Source organism: Melospiza melodia, chromosome 1 (genome assembly GCF_035770615.1).
Source record: "Melospiza melodia melodia isolate bMelMel2 chromosome 1, bMelMel2.pri, whole genome shotgun sequence".
NCBI lineage: Eukaryota > Metazoa > Chordata > Aves > Passeriformes > Passerellidae > Melospiza > Melospiza melodia.
The window spans coordinates 40,206,747-40,231,667 of NC_086194.1; the positions used below are offsets into that span (position 1 = coordinate 40,206,747).

A 24,921-nucleotide genomic window follows, 5' to 3' on the forward strand; every position below is an offset into this window, starting at 1 on the left:
CCTCTGAGTCACTTAAAGAACAATGTAAGTTGGTTCTGCTCAAGGTGACAGTGGAAGCCATGCTATAATAATCTAAAAATATATGCCACCCAAAGAACAATTCTGATTTAGGTTTTTTTTGCCTAATTTTCACCTCTCTACCAACTGTTTCAATTCTGTTATAATCAAGGCCCAAAAGAATCCAGTGTGGTCTTGCCATTATTGCCTTAAAATCTTCAGTTATGTTAAGGACACTCATAAAACCTTCACTGCTTTGACATGTTCCCTTTTTCACTGCTCTCTCTTCTGTGGTATTTGTCTCCTCTTTTCCTGTCAATGGCTTGTATTATAAACCAAAAGCAAATAAGTCAGGGCCTTTTCTTTTGTAGGTATTGAATTATTTTTTTCTGAATAGAAATATGTTTAGAATGATAACAGCAAACAGCAAAGACCAAGAAGGACATCATTTAGGTTTCTCTGTTATTCAGCTTAAGGAGCTCTTTCTAGCTCTTTCTTTTCTAGGATGACAGCAACAATTTGACTTAAAAATCTACGAGTACCAGATTTAATGTCTATTTGTAGTACCTGTGTGCTTCAAAGACTTTAGGAGTTCCCATGAAGTCCACACACTGGACCACTCCAAGTTCTTCGTTTGTTTGTTTTGGTTTTTTGGGTTTTTTTTTTAATACAGAAGTATTATTTGGAAGATGAGGGTACATGTGTGAATAGGCTGCTGAAGACTTGACCAAAGCGTTTAAGACTTTTATCCAAAAGGAAAACATCACTGGCAAAAGATAATGGATTCACTCAATTTACTCACAGAACTGAAAATATCAACAAAGGCTAAACTATTTTTCTGTAGATCATTATAGCACACAGACATTTGTTTAAACTGAATTGTTATTACAGAGCACCCTTTAGAAAACAGCACTGAAACTACAGAAGGTTGACATCAAATTTGGATTTGTACTGCATAATTAAAATTCTTAATACAGTTTTTACATTAAAAGCTGTAAAATAGAACTTAGTACAGACAACAAGCACTTTTTTGTGAAGATCAATATCCTAACTGATCAAAATAATTTTATTTCAAATATTATTTAACTGAGACAATATGCATTCTGAAATCACATCTTAGCAACTTACAGGGTGTGAAGCTTCTCGATAAAAGTACTTCAAATGGAAAATTTGTTTCATCAATCATGATGCATAAATACATGATAATTTGCAAGAGCTGCATGAAATATTCATTTTACAGGAGAATTTCCCATTTCATTCTGCAGAAGTTTAGCTGGGATAATGACAATTAATATGAGATCTTACTGATTCACTGTTGGAATTCATACTCTTAAGAAGTACCTTAATGATACTTCAGATAAGATATTTGTATGTAAAATGTAATTATCTCTTTTTCTAACATGTAAAAATACAATTATAAATAAAATCATGATGATTCACATTTTAAAGAGCTACAACTGGTAGACTATGAAACTGCCATCTCATCACGAAGAAACACTTGATTTTCTTAATGTGGGGCCTGTGGGTGAGTGAAGGTACTCTTAAAAGCAAATCAATAGGCAATAAAGAGGAAGAAATAAAAGAGGAAACATTCTATATGCAATAGGAGAATAATGTAATAATGTTCAAAAACTTGAAAATCATTAGATTTAATGTAAGTTAAAGTTTGAATTTTTTGTGAGCACAAGATTACCTGATCACAGTCTTTATCCAGAACTGTCAACATAATCTATCATTTTTTTAAAAAAAGAAACAAGTTTTAATTGTGTTTGGCATCAATGGTTGTTCAGAAAATAGCAGTATTCCTTGACTCCTTCTCATGCTTCACCTAAAGGAAATCTGTCCAAATTCACTAGTTTACAACTGTCCATTTCTAAAAACTGGTTTACTCTGCATGCCCAAAATAGAATGACTTCTACTAAATAAAAATTTCTTTCCTTGGTCAGTACTAGTAAAATGGGGAAAAAATTGGTATTCCATCACCAGAAAGGCAATATTTCAATGTCAGAAATACAGGTCTACATGCATCAATGCTATATCCTTCTCTAAACTCTAGACAAATACTTTCCCAGCCTGCAGATCTCACTATCTGAGATAAGCAATAACAAATGGGCACAGACACCAGGGAACTGAAAGAACAAACATGATGCCCTGATGGATGGCAGCCGCAATAGCCCAAATTTTTATCTATTTTTGTAACAGTAGGGAAAACCACTGTTTCAAGGAGTAGTTACAAATCAAGACAAGGAAATAGTTTTGCAGATGATAATGTGAGGGGCAGAGATTTGTATAGTAATGAGTTTCTACAATGAGAAAGAAAATGCTTTCTTCAACGCTCAAGCATGGGGAGGCTGCAACAGGACTGCAGAACATGTAAGGGTTAGGAAGGGATAAATAACAGACTGGATGGGTGTTATGCTAAGCACCATTCTGAAAGCAAAAATAAAATATTGCACTTGATTCAAACAGGGTCTGTGGAGAAACAAGCAAAAGAATCAGTGCAATCATTACAAATACTTACCTAGCTAAGTCAAAGGCAAAATGAAAAAAATGTTTGGGAGACAGATGCTGCCAGGAGTGATTTTGAGAGTTTTTTCCCAGATATGGAAGAAAAGCAGAAATGAAGAAACAATTGACAGCATTTCTGCATAAGGGTGGTGCCAAAGTGATCAGAAAAATAATGGTCGGGAATGTGTTTGATATGTTACTGAAGAAACAGAAGAAAAAGGAAGATCTTTAGAAGAAGGATGACATGATTTATTCTGCTTCTGTTTGTTTCCTTTTTGAAGAAATGAGGCCTCCAAAATGCAAGAAATGGGTGTTTATGCTTATACAGAAAGTCCAGAGGATTTCAAAGAGACAAGGTACTACTCTAGACTACTACAGCATACTCTAAATTATCAAATACACAAGCACCATTTTCTATGGAAAAGCATCTGCTTAAAAATATAAAACCAGAATTTGACTAATAAACTGATGTCAGTTTAAGTTTCAGTAGCATGGTCCATTGTTAAAACTATTTATCATGTAAAGCTTTTGCACGCATACACCCTCTAACATATCCTCAAGCAGAATTGGGGTCCTAGGCTGAGGTAAAATAAAGTCAAAGGTAACCAAGGACATGTTCCACAAGGAACTTGAGGAACTGTTCCACTGTGAAACAACCAGCTGGAACTGATAGCAACAATGATCAATTATATTTAAATCATAAATTACACCTATCTTATCTGAGGCTGTCTTTCAGAAACACTGAAACTTTGTTTAATTATACCTGAAACAAACACATAAATATTATTTTCTGTTTAAAAGAAATGTACAACATGCATGTTAATATCCTCTATTCCCAGATATGTTGTCAAAACAACTTTTTAAAAACAGCATTAAACAAGCTCCAAACCTCCACCTATCAAGTTGCTGTTTGATGTATCAAAAAATTGCTTGCATCATAACAAAAATCTCAGCCTGACAAGTATTTTAATAAATTACATCAGAAAACTGTTACAGAAAGTAACAACACAGGCTGACTAGATGTTCACAGAATATGCATCCGGATTTGCATTAAATTGTTACAGGTACTGCTACCACTATAGCCACAACATTTTCTCTAGTCTGGATATGGAGATAGAATATTTGCCCATGTTCTTAGAGGTTCACCAGATATTTACTGCCACCATTCCGTTTGGTGGCTATCTGTATGCAATAACACATGCAATACCTTCCTTTTAAAATAATCCTACTGAAGTCAAGGCCTTGAAGACAGCAGTATGACCAGTTATTGGGCCAACATCTAATCAGCAATAAAACTGAATGTAAACATTGAAATAATTTATTGCATACTGCCAAAAAATGTGTAGAAGGAAAGCTAATGTTTGATGACATCTATTATTCATGCACTTGGAAAGCATAGCCTTAAAGCAAATATTAGTCTTAAGCATTTGTCTTAAATCATTCCTGTAAAACCATTCTTTTGATGGTAATTTGGATGGTAATTTGAGACCACCCTGGTATCTCATTTTGGTAGAGTGTATGTTTAATGAAAAGATAATTCTGCTAACTGAAAATCTGAATAGCAAGATTAGAATACTCTTACAATTTTCACATACAATTATTGTATTTTAGTACAAGGCCTGCATCTTTGTCTACATGAGATTTTTCTCCCACACTAGTAACATCATAAACATTATCTCTAAACAAGAACAGAGGCATCTAATCACTCAAACAGCAGATAAGAAAAAAAAAAGATTTTATGTCAAACAAACTTGTTTTCCCATTGTTGGTCTTGTTACAGCAGTTATATTAGTTCTTGAGCAACTGCAGAGCAAACATATTTTTGAGAGTCTTAGATCTTTTCATGTTCAAACATACTTTTGTGTTGTACTCTGAAATATTTTTACTACTTTTCTGATATCCTCTAAATTTAAAAAAAAATCTGAAGGAGGCTTTCATCTGTCAAACTGAATTCACTTTAAAACCAAAAGAAATTATACATCTTTAGGCCAAATCTGTCTCCCTGAAAAGGAGACACAGAAACAGAGAGGGAATGAAAGAGAAAGAAACAAGAAAGAAACAACATTTTAATCTTTGCTGATACTTTGCTTAGCAAAACAGACACCAAAATTCTGTGCTAGCTAGCACAAAAGACTATTTGATAAGAGCAGCTAAATTACATAACAGCAAATAAACTAGGCCCTCATAGAAGTAAAAGTTCTTCAATTAACTTTGTTAATGAGACAGAAAAATAGAAAAAGAGAGTGCCCACGGCCTAGAAAGTGAAGGAAATCAAAAATGTTATTGTGCCTATTCAAGGAACAGATATTTTACCTGCTTAGGACACAGACAAAATAACATAAATACAAAAGTAGAAACTCTGAATGAATGTGAGTCATGTTGCTTGGGGTAAGGATTTTGAGTTGCAACCTCAGACTCTCTGTCACAACAAATACCATAATATATTATGTGAATGTATGCAAGAAAATCTGTAACTAAAACCACTTGGCTAGAAAGCTAAGAGTGAACACAGATGTTTGCTAGAATTTTATAAAAAACAACCCCCTTTTCAAGTATCCATCTACAAAATTGGGTTTGAAATATTTCACCCTTTGGCTGTTTCAAATAAATGGTCTCTTATCAGTGAAGGGTTCATATCCAAATTTGTTTGATCAGTTTGATGACTCACCACATTTGACTTGCTAATCTGCCATCGTATGATGTATTTACAAGTGCATGATATTTCACACCAAAGAGTCTGTATCACCACTGACTGTACACATCAGAGGTGCAATATTTTCTGATTCATATGCTAAAGTTAGGAAAATACTTATTAATGCTATAAAACAAAATGCCAAAGATGGTGAACATCACTAAACAATAGCAAACACCCTTCAGGCCTATATTTATTGCTTTTTATTATGCTAGAGACCCACTGAGCAGCTAGACCTGAGAGAGGAATCTCATTATGTTACTCACTATGAAAACAGGAAAATAATTTACTTAATGACTAAACACAAGGAGACTCAAACATGTAAAAATCATTGTGACAAACACACTCACACGTGTACCCACACATTCAAGGAACACTAATGACTTTATTCATAATCCCTGGTCTTCTGTGTGTGAGTTATGCTAATCATATAGAGCCAGTCAGGGAGTAAGAAACAGCACAGATGTGCAGCAAGGTGACTCATGTAAGTCATGGAGCACATAGTGTATCCTGGTGTTCAGCTCAGGGTTTCCTGGGCCATATTTCCTTTTACCATGGCTACTCCTTTGACATGGATAGAAAGAGCAAGGCAATATGTTCTGTTCAAATGCCTTGCAAGAGGGTATTTTTCAGTTCAAGTCAATCTCAAGGAAAATGAAATACAAAGCTTCCATCTCTTTCCTGCTGTGTGCCCACTTTTGTTAGAATGTGAAAGACACACAAAAGCCAAAGCTTTTAATTCTCATCAGCCTCCCTGTTCTGAATTGCTCTATGCAGATGCCTTGAGGACATTTAAAAAAGTATTAAATGAGGCATAAATAATTTCTCTGACTGCTACTTTGGTCTTTAGCAGCTGATGTAATTAGAGCAACTTCTAAGACTAACTTCTTAACATGCATCAACATCAGTAAAAATCATACAAATACATTTTAATATGAAGTTTAGTGTTCTGCTCTTGCAGGCACCTAAACAAGCAATTGCAAGGGAAGAGCTGGTTACATGATATGAGATCAGAAAAACCTGAAAAGAGAGTAACTTTTGCTTTGGATTTAACTTTCATTTCAATGGTATCTAAAAACCAAAGCCTCTGAAAACCTCTCCAAGTTTGATCAGACTGGCAGGAAAATAGAATTAAAATTTTGCATTAGCAGAGAACTTCAGTACATCTCCTTCAATGAAATGGAAGCAGAGTAGTTTTTTGAATGACAGCTCAATGATCTTTTCAGGAGTAAGGTGAAATTACCTTCATTTATTCAAAAATAGTAACTTAGTAAGCTGCCCTTCAAATCACTACACATGAATGGACAATCACAATCGGGTTAATTAAGCTGTTTTGCAGAGCAAACAACTACTTTTTTTCTTGCTAGCAGTGATTCCATGAACAGCAACAGAAGTTGACATAAACATACTTCAAACTTAACTCAGGCATAATATAGGAAAACCAGGTCTTGGCTGATGACTTCAACAAAATCCCATTAGCCTGAGGTCTCAAGAGAAGTCTGAATCTTAGACAAATAATGAAAAGCAAGCCTACAGAACATTAAGGTCTCCCAAGTTCTTCACAGACAGTCCATTGCTCAAATGATAGATTTCTTGGTGCAATAATAATTTTCAAGAAATTCCCTAAACTTTCTCCTCACAAACCAGAAAACCATATATAGCAGATGTCAGACAATCTTATTCCAAAAACATACCAAACTATCTAGTCATTTTAATAAAGAAGAAATGTCTTCTCAAGTCGCCAAATCTATCAAATACAACTGGTCTGAATTTTAAAAAAAGGCTCATCTCTGTGACTACAGAACTTTCAAGATATAAGGTTGCTGTCTGCAATGTAACCCAAATCACAAGCTCCAGAAAACAAATTACATTAGTGAATGGGGGTTTATTTCATAATGTGTTGTTGTTATCCTCAAAAGTAAATAGTTAAATTTAGAGTGAAGTGATGACCTAAATTCATGACCTAAGTGATGAGCCAAACCACTTGCTACATAAAACACACTGAGTTCCTATCTTGAGAGTATCCTAGTTCTAGAAATCCTCAATTATTCAACTGGATACAAGCACTACCTGCACAATACTCAAGTCCTGGCACTGTGTAAACCAGTTGCATTTCTCAAAGAAGGATATAGGAGACCCTTTAAGAGTTACATCACTAGAATATGGTTCAGGCATATCTGTGGTGTCTTCATTACATGGTAACTTTGAATACTCTTACAGGAAAGGAATCCTGAATATCAGTGTCTTTGCTTATTGGTCACAAGATATAAAAGTGCAGAGACTCCTCCAAATAGTGGAAGCATAAATGAAATTATGAGGTAAGAGAAAAACTTTTAAACAAGATCCAGTTGCACAGCAGGACTGTGTTTTGAGACTTACTATTCTCTTGAAAAGGCTCAGCAATTCGGAAAAGAATCTATTGCATGCTACCTCTATATTGTGAGGAAGGTTAGGAGTAATAAAGCCTTAGACCAGGGTTTTCTAATAGCAGGTTTTACAGAGAATTGTCCTTCAATGTATTTAGGACACTGTCCTGGTTGTGATGAAAACGAACACAATTAAGGGAAACAAAAAATATTATCCAAAAGAGCATTCCCAGACAAAAAGTAAATTTTTCAACTTTCACCCAACTGACACACTGGCTCTACTGGACTACTATGCATTAAGACATATAAGATATTTTCCTGCTATTTGGTTTTACCAACAGAAGTGAAGATATGGTTACGCTGTAAACCAAATAAAAGAAAAAAGCCTTTAATATGACTAAGTTAAGGTAAAGTTGGGAACCTTGTAATATTAAACCAAGAAAAAAAGTGCAACTAATAAACTGTTACCATCCCATCATTCTTCACAGATTTTTAACTCAGTATGTCCCTATCCTCTGTCAATCTTCATAATTTGAAATTATAATTACTTCAGGAAAAGAAAAATGCATCTGTCACTGCTGCCTCTATGCTTCTGAAATGTGCAGAATTTTGTTCCTGTAGGATTAATCATTTCAAGTACCAGGAGCAACTATTCCAGAATCTACACACCCTAAACTTGGCAATCTTGTTAAAGGAGTTGGTCATGTAGAAATACATTGTCCATACCTTCTGTACTAAGAATAATAATTCTATTTTTAAAGCATAACTGAAAAACACTGAGTATGCAAAGTCATTAAAATATTATGACAATATGGGACTATAAAAAAGCTTCCCCCTATTACTGACAAATCCATACCAGTGTCTGTGCTACTGAACAGCTCAGCATACCACAGCTTTTTGCAAAATACCACCCTAGTTTCAAATTAGAATGATCACATTTTCTCCAAGAGTGATGTGATGACAGCACGATTAGACAAATCCTTTTACAATCCTCATCAGTATACCTGAAACTAAAACTCTCATCTTCATTTTAGAAATTTCCAATTTAGCTGGATCAAAGTTGGCCACATTTTCCCCTGTAATGCTGACATGCTTGACAAAACCATGGCCGATAATTCAAACTGTGTTACCCACTTATTATTAATGAATGGAACATTTCTCAAGCAATACCCAATTATCCTGAATTTATATTTTTTTAAGTTATCTTTTCTTTACCCCTGAAAAGTAGAAACATTTTCCAGCGTTAATTACAACTGATCTATAACACTGACTTCAACATGAAGTAGAAACTACAGCTGATCTAAGAATGTGATACTGCAGTTATTTTCCTGAAAAAGCAATCCTGAAGTATCTATATAATAATTAGACTCTCTGCCAGGAGAAAAATGGATGACTTCTAGAAATGCTGATTAAAGCTCCTGGGACTGATAAGAACTGAGGGAATCTTTCTACTTAAAATATTTAATTAAAACTATGGCAATATGGCTCAGAACATTCAAATATTAGGAAAAGCTGATATTTTGTTAAAGTCAAAATCTTAACAAAGAAAAATTAGCTACAAGGAAATCATTACCACTAATGCTTTGGGTGTGGTGAGTTACAAACTACAGAAAGGCTTCAAATTTCTGCGCGCAATGCTGAACTAGCCCACAAAGAATTGCATTCCTGTGAGATACACGTGTTATTCTTCAGTGTGAACATAGAATACAGCTTTGTCCCTGAAGGCTGCTTTTTCTCAAGGGCTTCATTTGATGCAGCCCCTTCCCACAGTTATTCAAGGCTTCCCTGTATCCTGCAACCTTCTCCTGTTACTCTCTTAGCACAAGAATGGGGCCACAAAAAAGTGCTTTCTAAAATTATTATTTTTAAAGAAAATTTTGACAATAATCTCAGGGCTGGCTAGCCACAGGTCCTCCAGCCTTCAGAATGGCATGCTATCCAGTTACAATTAGCAAATCATTTTAATGGATTTTAAGTAGAATTACCACATCATTATTTGCCCTGCACTAATGGCTTCTGTAAGAAGAGCTCATCCCAGCTCTTCAGTACCTGGGCCAAAATATGAAATAAAACCTAGCTACCAAATAGGATTACAAACAAATAATGTTATTCTAGGTTTTTTGGAGCCTGGGACATTTGCAGCAATAATATTTTCTAATCTTCAGACAACTACATTCCCTTTACCTTTTAAAAGTACATCTAAATCATCCCCATATTTTATTAATGGAAACCTTAAATTTTGCTTAACTCTAACACCCATCTCTTTTTTCTCCAGCATAAAATGCACTTTGATTTCACTAATCAGAATCCCACTGCATTTAATAGGTAGGTCATGGTAGCTCACAATCTAGCAAGTAAACTCATAGTGGTTAGTGCTACTGTTTTTTGAGTTGATTTTTTTTTTAATTTTCAAATTGGAAATATAATCCAAAAAACTGTTACTGCACACAACACAGCTGGTGTTTTCCAATTTGATTACCATAAATAACTATAAGCAGAATTAATGCTGTGTTTTGCCACATAATTCTGTCCTAATTAAATCTGCACATTCCTTCAGTTCCATTCAGTCAATTCTTCCAGACAGCTAAAGCTTGCCTCTTTCAACTTTCTTCTTCACACTCTTCCATCTGTTTCATATCAATATTAGTCATCTTATGTTTAAATTGAAAACCATCTTCCTTCTCAAGAAGCTCAATAATATTCCAGTTTTCATAGTTGCTACTGCAAAATATGGGGACAAGCTACACAAAGTCCTGGTGGTACCAAATGTATGAAACTGGACATGGCTGTCACAGAGGCACAGTGATTTTCTTCACTTAGGTAACAGCAGATTGTGAACTAGTGACAAATCATGAAATAGCCTCATATATTGGACTAAACAACTGCTTCACTGTTAGAAAGTTTTGTACATTTCATTCTTGAAGAATCTTACCAACAGCAGACTCTTCCAAATTACTTGAACTGGAGCTGCTTGAATTGTCCACTATGTCTATCTCATTGTCATTCAGAGAAAATACCTGCACATACAAATGAAAACTAAGAAAAGTTAGCAAAGAAAAGTTAGCAAAGGCTTCATGAGTGAGATAAGGACTGGGAGAAATATTTCAAGGGCAAATCAGGCACAACTTCGATAGCAAAATGAAGTTTATTACTAACAGGATCAGAGGAGGATAATGAGAGGTAAAATAAGTCCTTAAAACAGAATTCCCTCCCCAGCCTCTCCCTCCTTCCCACCAACAGTGCAAGGAGACAAGGCATGGGGGTTTTGGTCAGTTTATCACTGGGATTTTCTTCTGCTCTGTGAGAGGAGTCCTTCCCTGTGAGGTCATGGGGTCCCCTCCCACTGGAGACAATTCTCCATGAACTTCTCCATCGTGGGGCCACTCTCATGAGCAGCAGCCTTCTGCACCTGCTGCAAACATGAGTCCTTCCCATGGGCACACAGTCCTCCCAAAACTGCTGCAGCATGGGTCTCTCTTCACGGAGTGCAGTTCTCCAAGGACAGGCTGCTCCAGCCTGGAAGCCAGGGCCCTCCCTCTCCATCAGGTCTTCCACTGGATCACAGCCTCCTCCAGGCATCCACCCACTCCTCCACGGGCTGTGGGTGGATCTCTGCATTCCCCATGGATCCCCATGGGCTGCAGAGGCACAGCTGCTTCACCATGGTCATCACCAGGGCCTGCAGAGGAATTTTGGCTCTGGCACCTGGAGCACCTCCTCCCCTCCCCTCCTTCTCCACTGACCTTGGTGTCTCTATGTTGTTTCCCTCACATATTCTCACCTCCTCCTCTTTGACTAGAAACAAAACCTGTAACTTTATTTTGATTTTCTTTTTAAATATGACATCACAGAGAAGTTACCAGCCTCTCTCGCTGGCCCAGCTTTGGCCAGCATCATGTCCATCTTCACAGCCATCAGGATTTGCTCTGCTAAACATGGTGGAAGCTTCCAGCAGCTTCCCACAGGATCCATCTTTGTGACCCCCCCTGCTACCTAAAGCTAGGCTGCACCAAAGCAATACAGATGTGATGCTAGAGAGACATAAAGGTTGAAATGACCAAATGCTGCTAGCATTATCAAAGCAGATCTAAGAAAACCAAAACACTGAATACAAATTATTTGCTTGTAACATTTAAGTGCTGCATCTTGTTTGTAATTTGATGCATATAAAATTCTGCCCCTGCTGCTGTCGATGTTTATCGTTTTTCTGTAATGAATAGAAATCCCCAGTCCCTGCTACTGCTTCTATTTTAATGCAACATATTTTGAAGGAAGATTTTTTATGATCTCCTCTTGTTCCAAATCTTCACATATTATTTCTGTTATTTCTGTTGTGTGTAAATAAACTCATATTTTTTTTACTCCATCCTGTCAAAGTAAAGCATGATAAAGGTGGACAGGAGATGAATTATATATTTATATCAGATTAAACAAATTAGTATATTTAATATTAAAGTCATTTCAGATGATAACACATTCCTAAAACTTATATTCTTACTGACTCTGCATAAGACAATTTGTCTTGTATCTAGGACAACAGTCTTTCAAAGTTTTTCCCATGAAGTATTTTGCCTTTATTAGGACACAGAGGAGTGAACGCACTAGAAAATTACTCCTCAGAAACTTCACTGTATCCCTGAGCATTACTACATATACTACATATACTGCATATACTACACTGTCTACATAATGATCTTCTTCAACTACCTCCCCATTCTTTGTTCTAGTCCCAAATCTATAACAAGCCAAGAGATGGCTTGTTAAGGTTTTCTCTTTAAATTCAGGTGGAAAAAGGTCATTTTATACTTCAGTACTGGGCTGAGGTTATGTCCAAGCTGCCACAATAGACTGCAGTGTAGCACAGCATGAAAACTACTAACGATGATTCTCAAGCTGACTTTAAGAGAGCACTCCAGTCCTGGCACATATGAACACACTTCTTGTGCCCTGAACAGTCAGTGCACAGTTACTGAAGAGAAACAGTCCACCTGCTCCACATCAAAGGAATCAACGCAAAAACAGATAAGGGTCAAACTGCATGGACATTTCAAACTCAAATCTCCTTTCAACATTTTCAGTATTGAACCTCATACTCAAAAGATTCATTGTTAACAATAACTTGTACATCGGGTGGAGTTGAGGGGGGGAAAAAAAGATCAAAAAGACATCTGATACCAACTGGTGCCAGATCCCACTGTCCCTTAAGAAAGGAAACCTGTTTGAGATGTCTGAATGGAATTCCATAGACCTCAGCCTGAAAATAATGGACAGACCTACTAGAGAAACTCTTAAAATACCAGTGGAACACATCCTAAAGTGTTAAAGCAGTTATGCAAACTGTAAAGCTATAACCTGTCCAGAAAAAAAATCTGGCCCATTGACAACGCACTTGAACACAGAAAACTATAGTATTTCATTACCAATCTGAGAATAATAAATAAATTTTCTGTGATATATTTTTCTCCACCTAGAAAATAGCTAATAATTTTTAAAAGGGATATTATGTACTGCTTTTTCTCTTTTTAGTAAGACACTGGCTGATTTAGAAGAACAAAAGTACCCTGGCTAGAAGAGAATGGAAGGCAAATTCAATGTCACTTTTGCTCACTATAGCAGAGGGACCAAAATGGCCTACATAAGGATATAAGGTTATAAATAACATAATTTTTTTGTAAGTTCATGGAGAAAAGTGTACTCCGACACATTGAAACAATCACTTTCATATGCCTTGAAGTCTCAGAGAGGCTTCTTTCAGATAAGGAGAAAGAGAGATGCTTATCTGTCTATGAAACTGGAATATTCAAAATATCCCAAACATTAAAAAAGGAATTCAGTTGATACTTATTCATTTGAACTGTGCTCATACCTACACTTACTTGATTCTAGAGTCCAGTATTTTACAAATTTCTCTGGAGGCTCCATCAGTTGATACAGTGTATTTTCACATTTTCCTTATAAACTAGTGCCTCAGTTTCCCAATTCATCAGATTAATTTTTGAAACAAATTCTGCCTTCTTGTATAAAGAACACAGCTGAAAAGGAAAGCTAAGGAGAAAGTCGCCCACAAAAAAGTGTTCAAATTATGAACCAATTAAGTTTTTTTTCCAGCATTTATCTACCTTTATTACTGAGCAAAAGCATCTCTGGAAATTTGTGTCCCAGCCAGGAGGAAAACTTCTGTATTTATTCAGATCCTGTATACTTGCCCTATCTCTTCATTGGTAACTATCAACACTAAAATTGAGATATACTTTGTTTTTGGAAAAGTGAAACCTGAATTGCTGCTTTTGACTTCCAACAAGAATCTAAAAGCTATTAGAAAAAGAAAGGAAAATGTAGGTTGAAATAAAATAAAGATACTGATCTTTTATTTAGCTCTGTTTTGTTATACTGCTGTCCAGAATAATTAACTTTTCTGTCTTCATGAAATATAGAGCTCTCTAGTGGCATTTGCAAAGAGCATTTAATTAATCTTCTTTATTAGAGACATTTACAATCACAGCATTATGCTAGTCAATTGAATTTCTATTAAAAAAAGAAAAACAAAAACAAGAACAAACTACAACCTATTTCCACTGGCAAACTACCAATAAAAAAAGTAATATATAACATGAAATTGACAGGGGAAAAACCAGGCTAAACCAATATATCTTTTTCAGTAAGATGGTAACAGCTCCTGTGCATTAGGAACAAGAAGTAGATGTTACATATGTGGGTTTTAGCAAGGTTTTTGACAATGTTTTTCATAAGGTCCTAGAATAAAGCTAGGAAGTGTGAGCTAGACAAAATCACGACCAGTTGATTCAGTTGGCTGAATAATTGACCATAAAACTACTCAACCTGGTAACTTCTTTGAGTGTTTGCTAAACTGAAAATGGGTAGTGAGCACAATTTATCAGGCTCCTTTTTGACCTTGTTCCAAAAGCACTGAATGTTGTCACTGAATTACAGTGACAATCTGCATAATGGATAGGCAGAGTGCCTATTAGAAGTGCCCAGACTGCGATCCATTCATATTGTGTATCACACTGCAGCACATACATCACACACAGAGCTGTGCCAATCAAAGTGACAGCTAGTGTCAAAGGAAGTTTGAGAAACTGGACAAACTAAAAGAACTGATGTAGTTTAAGTAGGGAAAATGCAAAGTTCTGAGAGCAAGAAGAAACAACCATACAACTGCACAGACTAGAGAAGGACTGGTGACAGAAGCTCTGCAGTAAAAGACATGGGGAGTTCACTGGATCAGAAACTGATTATACTACAATACCATACTGTTCTGAAAAGGTAGACATCATACTGGGATATATAAAAAGAGACTAATTCTGAAAATTTTGTATTCTTTCTACTTTGTACCAAGAAGATTCTCAGTTGGAGTAATTAGGTCCAATTTTGATCACTACACTTAAAATCATGTCAATCTTACTTCTTAAGTCATGTTCTGTAGACTTCTGATTATTCTCATTTCTTTTCTTCTCTTTCTCCACTTTTTTTATTATTCAGCTCAAATAAAATTTAAAAAAAAGAAAAAAAAAAGAAAAAAAAACCTGGGGGGATGCAACATAAGAGAAAAACCATATATAACTTTTACATACTTCCACTGTGGGGAGGAAATTTTCAGTAATTAAGTGTTAAACTATGGCATCTATCTGGGATCCTGCAGAGAGAAATATGGGTTCATATTTCACTGTGTAACAGGTTTGAATGCACACAGCAAACAGCTTTTGGGGATATTCTGGACTCAGTGCTATCAGAGTCCTTATATGACACTTTAGATTGGGTCTGAAAATTCCAAGTGCCATATACATCCCATAGGTGCACAGGCATAAGTCAATCTAATGTCTCCTGGAAACCAGACGTACATGAAGTCTAAACCCTTTCAAGCAAAGGTCAAAATTTTCTGCAAGCAACAGACTAAATGCAGATTTTATCTTCATATGAAAAAAAAAAATACTTAATCAGACATATGACTGTTGACTGTAAAGACAGTATTTGCATTTCTGCTGTTTCCAAACTGTTTCTATAACATGACATTTTTAAGACTGACTGGTCAAATACCTGTCAGGAGTGACAGGTAACTCTAAGGCTTGGAAATGGACAAGATAATCTTTGACAACTCTTCCTCCCTTACATTCTGCAATTCTATTAAAAAGCTTTGATGCACTAACAAATTAAACATTCAGCAATTATAAAAAAATTATACCTTCAAAACAGTTCTTGTATTGTCGCTTTATTCTCCAAAGTTAAATAGTATCAATTTTAAAAGGTTCCTTTCTTTTAATCACACCAACATTTTTAAGATTTAGGCATAAGTTCTAGTACGTGCTCCTTAATTAGCAGAACAGAATGGTGTTACAATGGAGTGAAAGGTGGAAGAATTAGAAAACAATTTGTGGAAGTCTTCTTCATGACATTCCTGAGTCCTCGCTCATTTCCAAAGGTTTATGTATGCAGCAGTGTATGGTCATGATCATCCACATTTTTATTTTATAAAAATTTAACAAGTTTCAGTGATAATTTTAACAAAAATATTTTAATCTTCTATATTGACCATATTTCTGAAAAATTAATAACCTGTTGCCTGCCAAGTGTTTTAAACTCAAGTATACTCATTGCTTTAACAAACACCAAAACAACTGCTGCACACACACGCGGTTTTAACAAAGAACTCTCTTATGCACTGAATGGCACAAAATCTATTTCTAAACACAAAGGAAATTAAAATGAACATTAATCCAATCTTTATGTCTTTTTCTGAGTTAACAAAAAAACTTGATTAATTCAAATTGAATTGCTAATTAAGTACTACTTTGTAATGCATGTGGTGATGCTTAGAAATTGACACGATTATTAGCACAACAATTGCCAGCAGAGCAGAACTGAATTTAGACATGGGGAAAAATGACTGAGTGAAAAAACAGTTAAATTATGTTGTGTTTCTTCGTCCTTCATATTGCTATGATCCTCAAAAATACAAAATACAATCAACTCAATCATCTAGATGTGGACTATGAAGGTCTGTGTCAGAGATAAAGGTCAGGAAACTGCATCAGCTATTTCAGGTTCGGTCAGGTTCTTTAGTTTAAATTTAGTCATTTACATATAGTTTGAAAACAGCTACACTGCTTCATTTACTATTTTCAGCCAACAAAGAGTTGAGGAGCCTCTGCAGGAGAGATAGTCAGACTTCCTAGCATGGGCTGTAGCCAAGCTGCCTACAGGAAGAATAACCAGAGTATGTTTTCTGTCAGCACCAACCTAGTCCAGTAGCATGGCACCTTGATACCTACAGACCTAGCCTGGGAGGGCCAGTGCTGACCTGCAGCTAAAAATCCTATCTAGATGAAAGATGCCTCACTGTGGTCTATATACCGGAATGCTGGGTTAGGCAAAGACCAGTCCAAGTGTGAAAACAGGAAAATGCAGAGAGCAGCCTTGGTAATTGGCATTCTCATGCATTTGAACACTAGGACAAAGCACTCAGCTAAGGGCAACCTAAATGAACCTGCTCAAACCAAGCACAGTTAATGAATTCTGACTCCCTATTAGCCCCAACTAACATGGAATGGGGAGACACTCCATAGATCAGACTACACTCAGAAAAATATACTGGACCTATTTTTCCCATTATCTAAGTATCATCGTCCCCCATTACTCTAAGCAACTGGGAACTCGTTCTGAATACACGGATTTGCATATATGAATTTAAAATGAAATGGGTATTCTAGTAACATTATTGATACAAAAATTAAAATAAGCTTAAATTCCCAAAGAATACAGAAAAGCATAGAGAAAGAACGTGACAGAATATATGTGCCTTATACACAGATCAGAACTACAGAAACCGAGAAAAGGAAGTTGTTCTGATCATCCAGGTAGTCTACCATGTCTGCCTATTTTTAATATATTCTCAGAGTAGCAGAAGGTATAAAAGGTTCATATTTCTAGCTGATGGACTCCAATTATAAAACTTACACTTTCCTCTACCACATTCAAAAGACAGGACTGAACAGAATATTCATCATTCTATATTGTTTTAGGTATATGTATATTTTACATTTAAAAATGTGGCAATGAGAGAAAAGTTGAAAACCTGTTAGGATATATACAGTAAATGAAACAATAATGGATGATGCCCATGTAATGAAATGCATGTTTCCAAAGTAATAAAAATGACTTATTTTCACTGTTTTCTAAACAGACAAAATCCATTTTTCAAATCTTTATACTTCAAAAAGCAATCAAATCATTTTTTGGCTATACACTTATCTCTTCAAAGGAAAATATTAGAAAGACAATTCATTAGTTAGATCAACTACGGTTTTGAGACTTATCCTTGCCTTGGAACACAGAAAATTCAAATTTGCTACTGGTCTGTTTGGTGACCTTACACAAACTACCTTTTTCCTTTCCACCTCTTCCTGCCCAGAGCATGAAAATATAATATTGATCAACTTGAAATGAAAGTTGCAACACGAATTATTAATGTTAACGAGAAAGAATTATTGCCATTATTCTTACTTGTTTGGGTCTTCTGTACCATGTGTTATATCAGCAACCTTAACCTTTCAGAACTGAACACACAAGCTCTATCAAACACCTGTCACCCCTATATCTGTTTCTGCTCTAACATAAACAGTTTCTGTGGAAAACTAGGAAATATAAGAATTTGTGTAGGGAGGGAGCTGATGACGATTCTTTTTACTGGGATTATTTTCAAGCATGGATTTTATGCTTTCCTTACTACACAAGGTAACTGACGGGCTGACCTGCCTTTCAACTGCTTATTTTCCAGCTACCAAACTGTAGTTTTAAACTACTTATAAAACAAATTCCATTCTGGCTCCAAAATATCTCTGTTCTTCAGTTCCATATACAAGGACAGAGAGTACAGTCCTAATTTCAGAAACATTCACAATATAACAAAACTGGGATGAAAAAGGAGGCCAAAAGTATATTACAGTAGAGAAAGCATATAAGCTAGCTGGCTTCAACAAAACATTGAACTACATGGCAGAAACACCAAATTCTCTGACACCATGGAAAAATGACAAATTACTTGGGTGTGGACTTGCTGGGGCCTTGACTAAGATAAATTAGGCTGTCTACATCTCACAGAGCTTTTATTTCAGGAGCAGCTGCTTGAAATTCTTCCAAGTACTTTTAGTCAGAACATTGCTTTTTTTTTTGTCAAAAGGCAAACTTTTCAGGAATAATTATTCTCTTTATTAGAAACCCTTCAACTTTATAAAGGTTTCCTAAATACCAGGAAGAAAGAAACAACATGGCTCCTTCCGTTTCTAAGCCCTGTAACATATCTCTGAAATTTGAAAGATCCTAGCCTGATTTATTCTTATTTGTAACAATTTGCAACATCAGGTCTCATTACTAAGCCATATTCCCCTCCATTTCTTCAGTGTTCTGGGTCTTTGTCAGAATCTCTTGTTCTTTTAATATGCATAAAATAATATCAATTGGAACTAGAACTTCAGAGTTTTCTCCTTGAGAAAACTAGCCATTATTGCCTAAAACACACAGGCAGTTTTGTAGATAGGTGTATTTTCCAAGTATTTATACAAAACATAAGTATTCTAACTTCTATGTAAAACCATCCATTCTACCATATATCACAAATATCCAGAGAGGGCATTCTTTTCTCAAAGACACAATAACTGCATCAAAATCCCAAATCTAGCATCTTTCCATCTATAGCACATTTTTTTGCAAATTTCATCACAATTATGCAAGAGAATGACTATATCAAGATACAAAAGATAATGGCACACAACAAGCTTCCAAAACTGTAGGTTAAGAAAAATTAAATGAAAAACACATGGGAAAAGTTGCTTATAGTATCTTAACTTACAAATCCTACTCTGTATCCTTCTTTCAAACCAATATCTCTTACATTTTAAAAGGCAGTGGTTTGTTACAGTTTGCTGGCAGGTTTTGGCATTCTTTTTTATTGAAAAAAATGGTGTAATATAAATAATGATCTTAGACTGATAGGTCAAAAAACTCCTGAAAAAAATATTAACCATTGATACAAGTTACTTATTTTTGGAAGGTGAAAACTAGAATGTTTGGTACCAAGTGTTATAGAAAACCATTTTCCTACACAGAGGTTCTTTGTACAAGCTACTGAGCCCTGACAAAACGAATCTAAGAGATGCAATATCTGAACAGACATAAGTGGCTGTGTAAATTATAACTTTATACTGGAATTATTATAACAATTTTCAAAGAGCAATTTTGCTATACAAAAATATTTTCCTTGTATTTTTTAAATTAATTCTCTGAGATTATATATGGTAGGTAAACTACAGATGTTTTTCATGAAGGATGCTTAAAACACAGCCTGAAGCAAATGGAAGAACTGTAGGTATTTCTGCAGAACTGTATCAGACAGTTAGAAAACATGAACAAATACCTTATCAGCATCACTAGTCTGTATTTTGCAATCTGTAATTAAAAAATTTATTCTTGTAGGTTCCATTTTCTAGGTGTCATCGTTTATGAATCATACACAAGATTATCAACTTGTTCCACCCTAATCAAGCGTATATTCTCCTACTCACAAACCACTCACAAATGTGCCATAATAATTAAATGTTATCAGATATTATCAAAACTTGGAGGTAAGAACCTCCATAACAATGCCATTTTCCAACACAGAATGACATTGGGTTTTAAGATACTGTCATTTTTCCTGCATAAGAATGTCCAAAAAAAAATTAATGAATACCTTGTTAAAAATAAATTAAAGAGCCTGCATGGAAAAACGTTACAGAAGGATGTGCCCATTAATTTTGATTCATTTTCTGCTTTGCTGCACTTTATTTTCTCAGATATGGCAAATAACAATAACAAAAAATAAAGCTAATACATGTACTTACTTGTGATAAAATGGGAAGTTGATGGTGATAAGTTACTGCATTTCAATTGGCCTCCATGAAGTACCACTGGGTTTGTCTCCTCTCCCAATCCAGTTTCTTCTCCAGCATGAGATGAGAGGTGGATAAAAATTCCAGATATTTCATCATCACATGAGGCACAAGTGAGGTGATTTCTAACATGTCTGGACGTGCCTCTGCATCAGGAGTCAAGCAGCCACAGGAAGAACATTCTCTATTTACTTGTTTCTTTTCCACCAATGAATTCCTGCCCTGGTATTTATGGAGTAATGCCAGCCAGCATGCTGCCTGGGACAGTTTGAGGCTGGGCAGCTTTGGTGCTGCCACACCAGAGCACAGCCTCCAGCATCAGCTGGAACAATTATCCTTGACACTGACCCAACAGAACTGCTGCTGGGAACTGTGGCTGTGCACTCCCAGACACACTCAGGAGTGCCTGGGGCCTTCTCCTGGCATGGGGGAGATGGAGTCAACCTTGAGGGATTGGGTCAGTACTATTTAATGTCTTTACTAATGACCTAGATCATGGGAGAGAGTGCATTTTCCAGCAGTTTGTGAACAATGAATTGCAGGGATACATGGGCAGCTGTCAGAGGGACCTGGACCACCTGTTCTCAGATCTGATTGCTACCTGCACAATGGGAAGACCTGGCCAGATCCTTCTCAGGGATGCACAGTGTTAGAGCAAGAGGCGAGAGACATAAGTTAAACCACAGGGAAGCCTCGATAGATCCAAAACTTGTTATTATTACTATTACTTTTAATCACAAAGGCAGACAAACACTACAGAGGGGCCCAGAGAAGTTGTGGAATCTCCATCCTTCAATACAAAACTGACATAGACAAAACCCTGAGCAGTGAGCAACCAGATCTAATTGTATCTGCATTGAGCAGGATGGACTACACTCTTCCAGGGGTCCCTTCCAATCTAAAATACTTTAACAGATCTATGTTAAAGGTACCCCCAGTAATGGTAATAATATATTATTAGGTCTATTTTTAAATCCCCAAAATATTTTCTGCAGTGTATGCAGTGTAGGACAGGAAAGCTGCTGGGGACAGTCGTGCATATACTAAAAAGTGTCTTAAATCTGTTAACTCCAACGAATCTGGTCATGTACTATGATTTCCTTGCATAGGACCATTTATCTGCTAACACAAACATATAACCCAACACTCTTCTTCAAAGAAAATGTCATAGAATGACTTATGATTTCTAAAGCAGTTCTTTCTAAGTAAAATACAACTGACATGCACAGTAGCACTTTTGAAAATGCTTTACAGTGCTTGAACTTCCTTATTTTAATATTTTTGTTTAAATTTTCTTAAATATGTTGATTAATTTCACTAATTTTCATAATTTAAAAAATATTTTTAGTTTAAATTTTTTATTTCTTTGAAAGAGGTGCAAGTTTTCACCCTTAAAAAATACTTGGGGTTGGGGTTTCCTTTTGATTTTTTATTTTAATTCACGGAAATTGGGCAAAAGTTCCAAGACCAAAGGGAGCTAGAAGAGATTTTTAATAAGTCCTGCATCCATTTCCATGCATAATAATTCCTGTAATTATTTACAGGAAAAATTATTTATGACTAAAAAATATTTATGACTAAACATCAAGTAGGTTGATATTCAACTCTGAAGGAATTTGTTGGCTACGATTCCAGAATAGAATCCACAGCCATACATTCTTTAGTAGCTTAAAGCAATAAAACTATTTTAATTGCCCGTTTTAATAACAATACTAAAGAATAGTAATGATAACACTAAATGAAAATTTACAGTTGCAACAAGAAGCTTTCGATATTTCTTCAAATCATTATCAAGAAATTATTTTTTTACTTCCAACATTCATCTTTGAAATGTGTTCTGTTTTAGTCGTTTGAAAATAACATCTTTTCTGTTAATGTTTTCTCATCTATATAACTAAAATCTCATTCTTACTGCTTTTCTTTAATGTTTTCATTCTTTCTAAATAGCTCTAAATGCTCACAAAGCATAAGCAAAAACCTAAACATAACAAATTATTTAAGACTTAACCCATAGTAAGAGATATTATTAAAAACAATAGCCCCCCAAAAATTAACAATAACAAAAAAAACCACTTAATGCCTCCCACTGTTAGTAAAATATGTAGAAAAATTCTTGTGTAAAGATTTTAATATTTTCATTAAAATTCATTTCAGAATCTCTTCAACTTAAATATTAGTTCTATTAGCTCCTGTACTCTCCATTGTTGTCCTTTATCCACAAGGTCTTTAAGTAACAGAAACCTTTCTGTACACTAAAACATACTATAAAAACCTTAGTTTATAACATACTATAAAAACCTTAGTTTATAACCTTACACAAACGTTCTTTGTAATGTGCTTTTTAGAGACAGAATTGAATATCTGAATGAAAAAGTATAAGCATTTTTGTACTAAGTAGGTTTTTTTTTTCTAAATGGAAAAATCAAGGGAGCTAACTAAATCTCTAATTCACTCTATACTTTGCCTTACACATTACATTATCTCCAGGAAAATATAAACGTAGCTAAGAAATTTGTGATGAGTGAGTGTAGCAAGTACAGGCTCATCTTTTCCTCCATTGCTTCATTACCTCTGCTGCTGTGCTAACAGAATTATAAGGTAATGAAAGACATATTTCTATCAGTCAAATAAACAGAAAAAATTATGAATATGATCATACAGTAATCTGTAAATAACATCTTCTGATGGGGTTATTTCCTTGACCACAACCTGCATTTGAAAATTACTCAGTTTCTGGATTTTTATTGGGAAAAAAATCATGTGCAGAGAATTAAGTACAGCACTGATACCGTTAAATGTAAATTTCAGTACTGAATATAAAGTCTATACTGGCTAAATGAATGCCCTGATTACACTGGTATGAATTTTCCAGTTGCATGTGTGCAGCTATATTTTATATGTTATTATTGGTCTAAGGAGATAGCTCTGTTTTTCTTTAAATCCAAAGATATTTCCTATTCAGAGACAAATACTGGCAGTTGCTTAAGTCTGCAAACTGTCACATTATCTCTGCTGGAAGCATACAAAACAAAAACATCTTTACAGCAGGATGTCGAAATAAAATGAGTAATTACCTCTTAATGGTAAATGAGACTTTTTCAGAGTACAGTCCTTCTGGCACAGGTTCATACACAGCCCCTACTATCTGAAAAAAAAAAAAATCTACAGTTTGTTGAAGAAAAATACTCCAGTATTTATTTCAGCATCCAATATGATAAGTGTTGTCCCTTTAAACTACCTGATGAGCATTACATCACCAGCTCTAACTTGCAGAAAAACTTAGATGCAGACTGTCTCTTTCAGTCAGGTATCCACATTAGTGTACTTACTGTAGGCTAAAGTGCTACAATATTGAACATTTATAAGCAATTTTTGCAATTAGAACGGTAAGATAGCAATTCATACAATGATAAACACTTGTGCTTGTTCGCAAGCCACACACATTAGAGCTGAGAGCAGTTTATGTATCAATAAACTTAAATATAAATTCTCTTGGATCATGACAACACATGCAGAAATGACTGGGAGGTTGATCTGGAAAATGTGGATAGCTTAGTTGCCAAGTAGGGCACATTGGTGCTGTAAACTGGTGGGCCCAGAGTGGCCATCTGTTCAAGGATGCATCCTGCAGCCCAGACATCAGCCTTCTCTCCACACAGCTCACCCTTTACAACTTCAGGACTAGGGAGAAAGCAATGCAAGCCACAAGTGTTTTATTAATTCCCCTAGAAGGGGGTTTATTTTCTTTAAAAAACAGAAACAACAACAACAAAACAACAACAACAAAAAAAAAAAACAACAAAAAAACACCCAACTCACCCAATATTTAGTTACTCACTACGACATAATTACACACACAATTACATTCAAAAGGTTGCATATGTGTCATTTACCAGCCAAATTCTTTAAGGGGAAGTACAGTAAATAGATTTTCAAATTCTGCTGCACTTTTTCTCACAACACTAGGGGTTTACATTTTGTTCACTTGTTCTTTCCACTCACACTGTCTTTGGACATACCGGACATGAACTACAGCATTTAGAACAAGTTTACAATGATGACATTTCAGTAAAACAGACTAGAGAACAGATAAGTATGGCACCTCATCTGATAATCCAGATATCAGAAAGATTTGATACAACTCCTGTATTTAGAATGATAGTGGATATAGTTTTGCTATTAATGTAAGTAAATGAACTTGACTCATTGTATCATTTTCATCCTCTTAAAACTACTGTAATGCATTCCTTGTGAGGATACAACATGCACACTCAGCAGGCAGCCAAATGACAATACAAAAAACATTGTAAAGATACATTTAAAGAAAATGGAAGAAGGCAGTAACTTCAATTTTGATGCAGTACAAAACAGCATTTACTTCCTTTGTTTAATTTCCTCAGTGCTTTTTATGAAC

At 35.4% G+C, this 24,921-nt stretch overlaps 1 protein-coding gene across 1 annotated transcript in view; it reads right to left on the reverse strand.

The window, feature by feature from the left end:
* The window catches only part of NEK10 (NIMA related kinase 10), a 77,173-nt gene that overhangs the window by 8,457 nt on the left and 43,795 nt on the right, over nt 1-24,921 (reverse strand). The window contains 6 exon segments of the mRNA XM_063157063.1: nt 1,410-1,590; nt 3,222-3,268; nt 10,496-10,580; nt 20,460-20,691; nt 23,582-23,654; nt 24,061-24,188. Of these exon segments, the coding sequence (XP_063013133.1) occupies nt 1,410-1,590; nt 3,222-3,268; nt 10,496-10,580; nt 20,460-20,691; nt 23,582-23,654; nt 24,061-24,188 (746 nt within the window).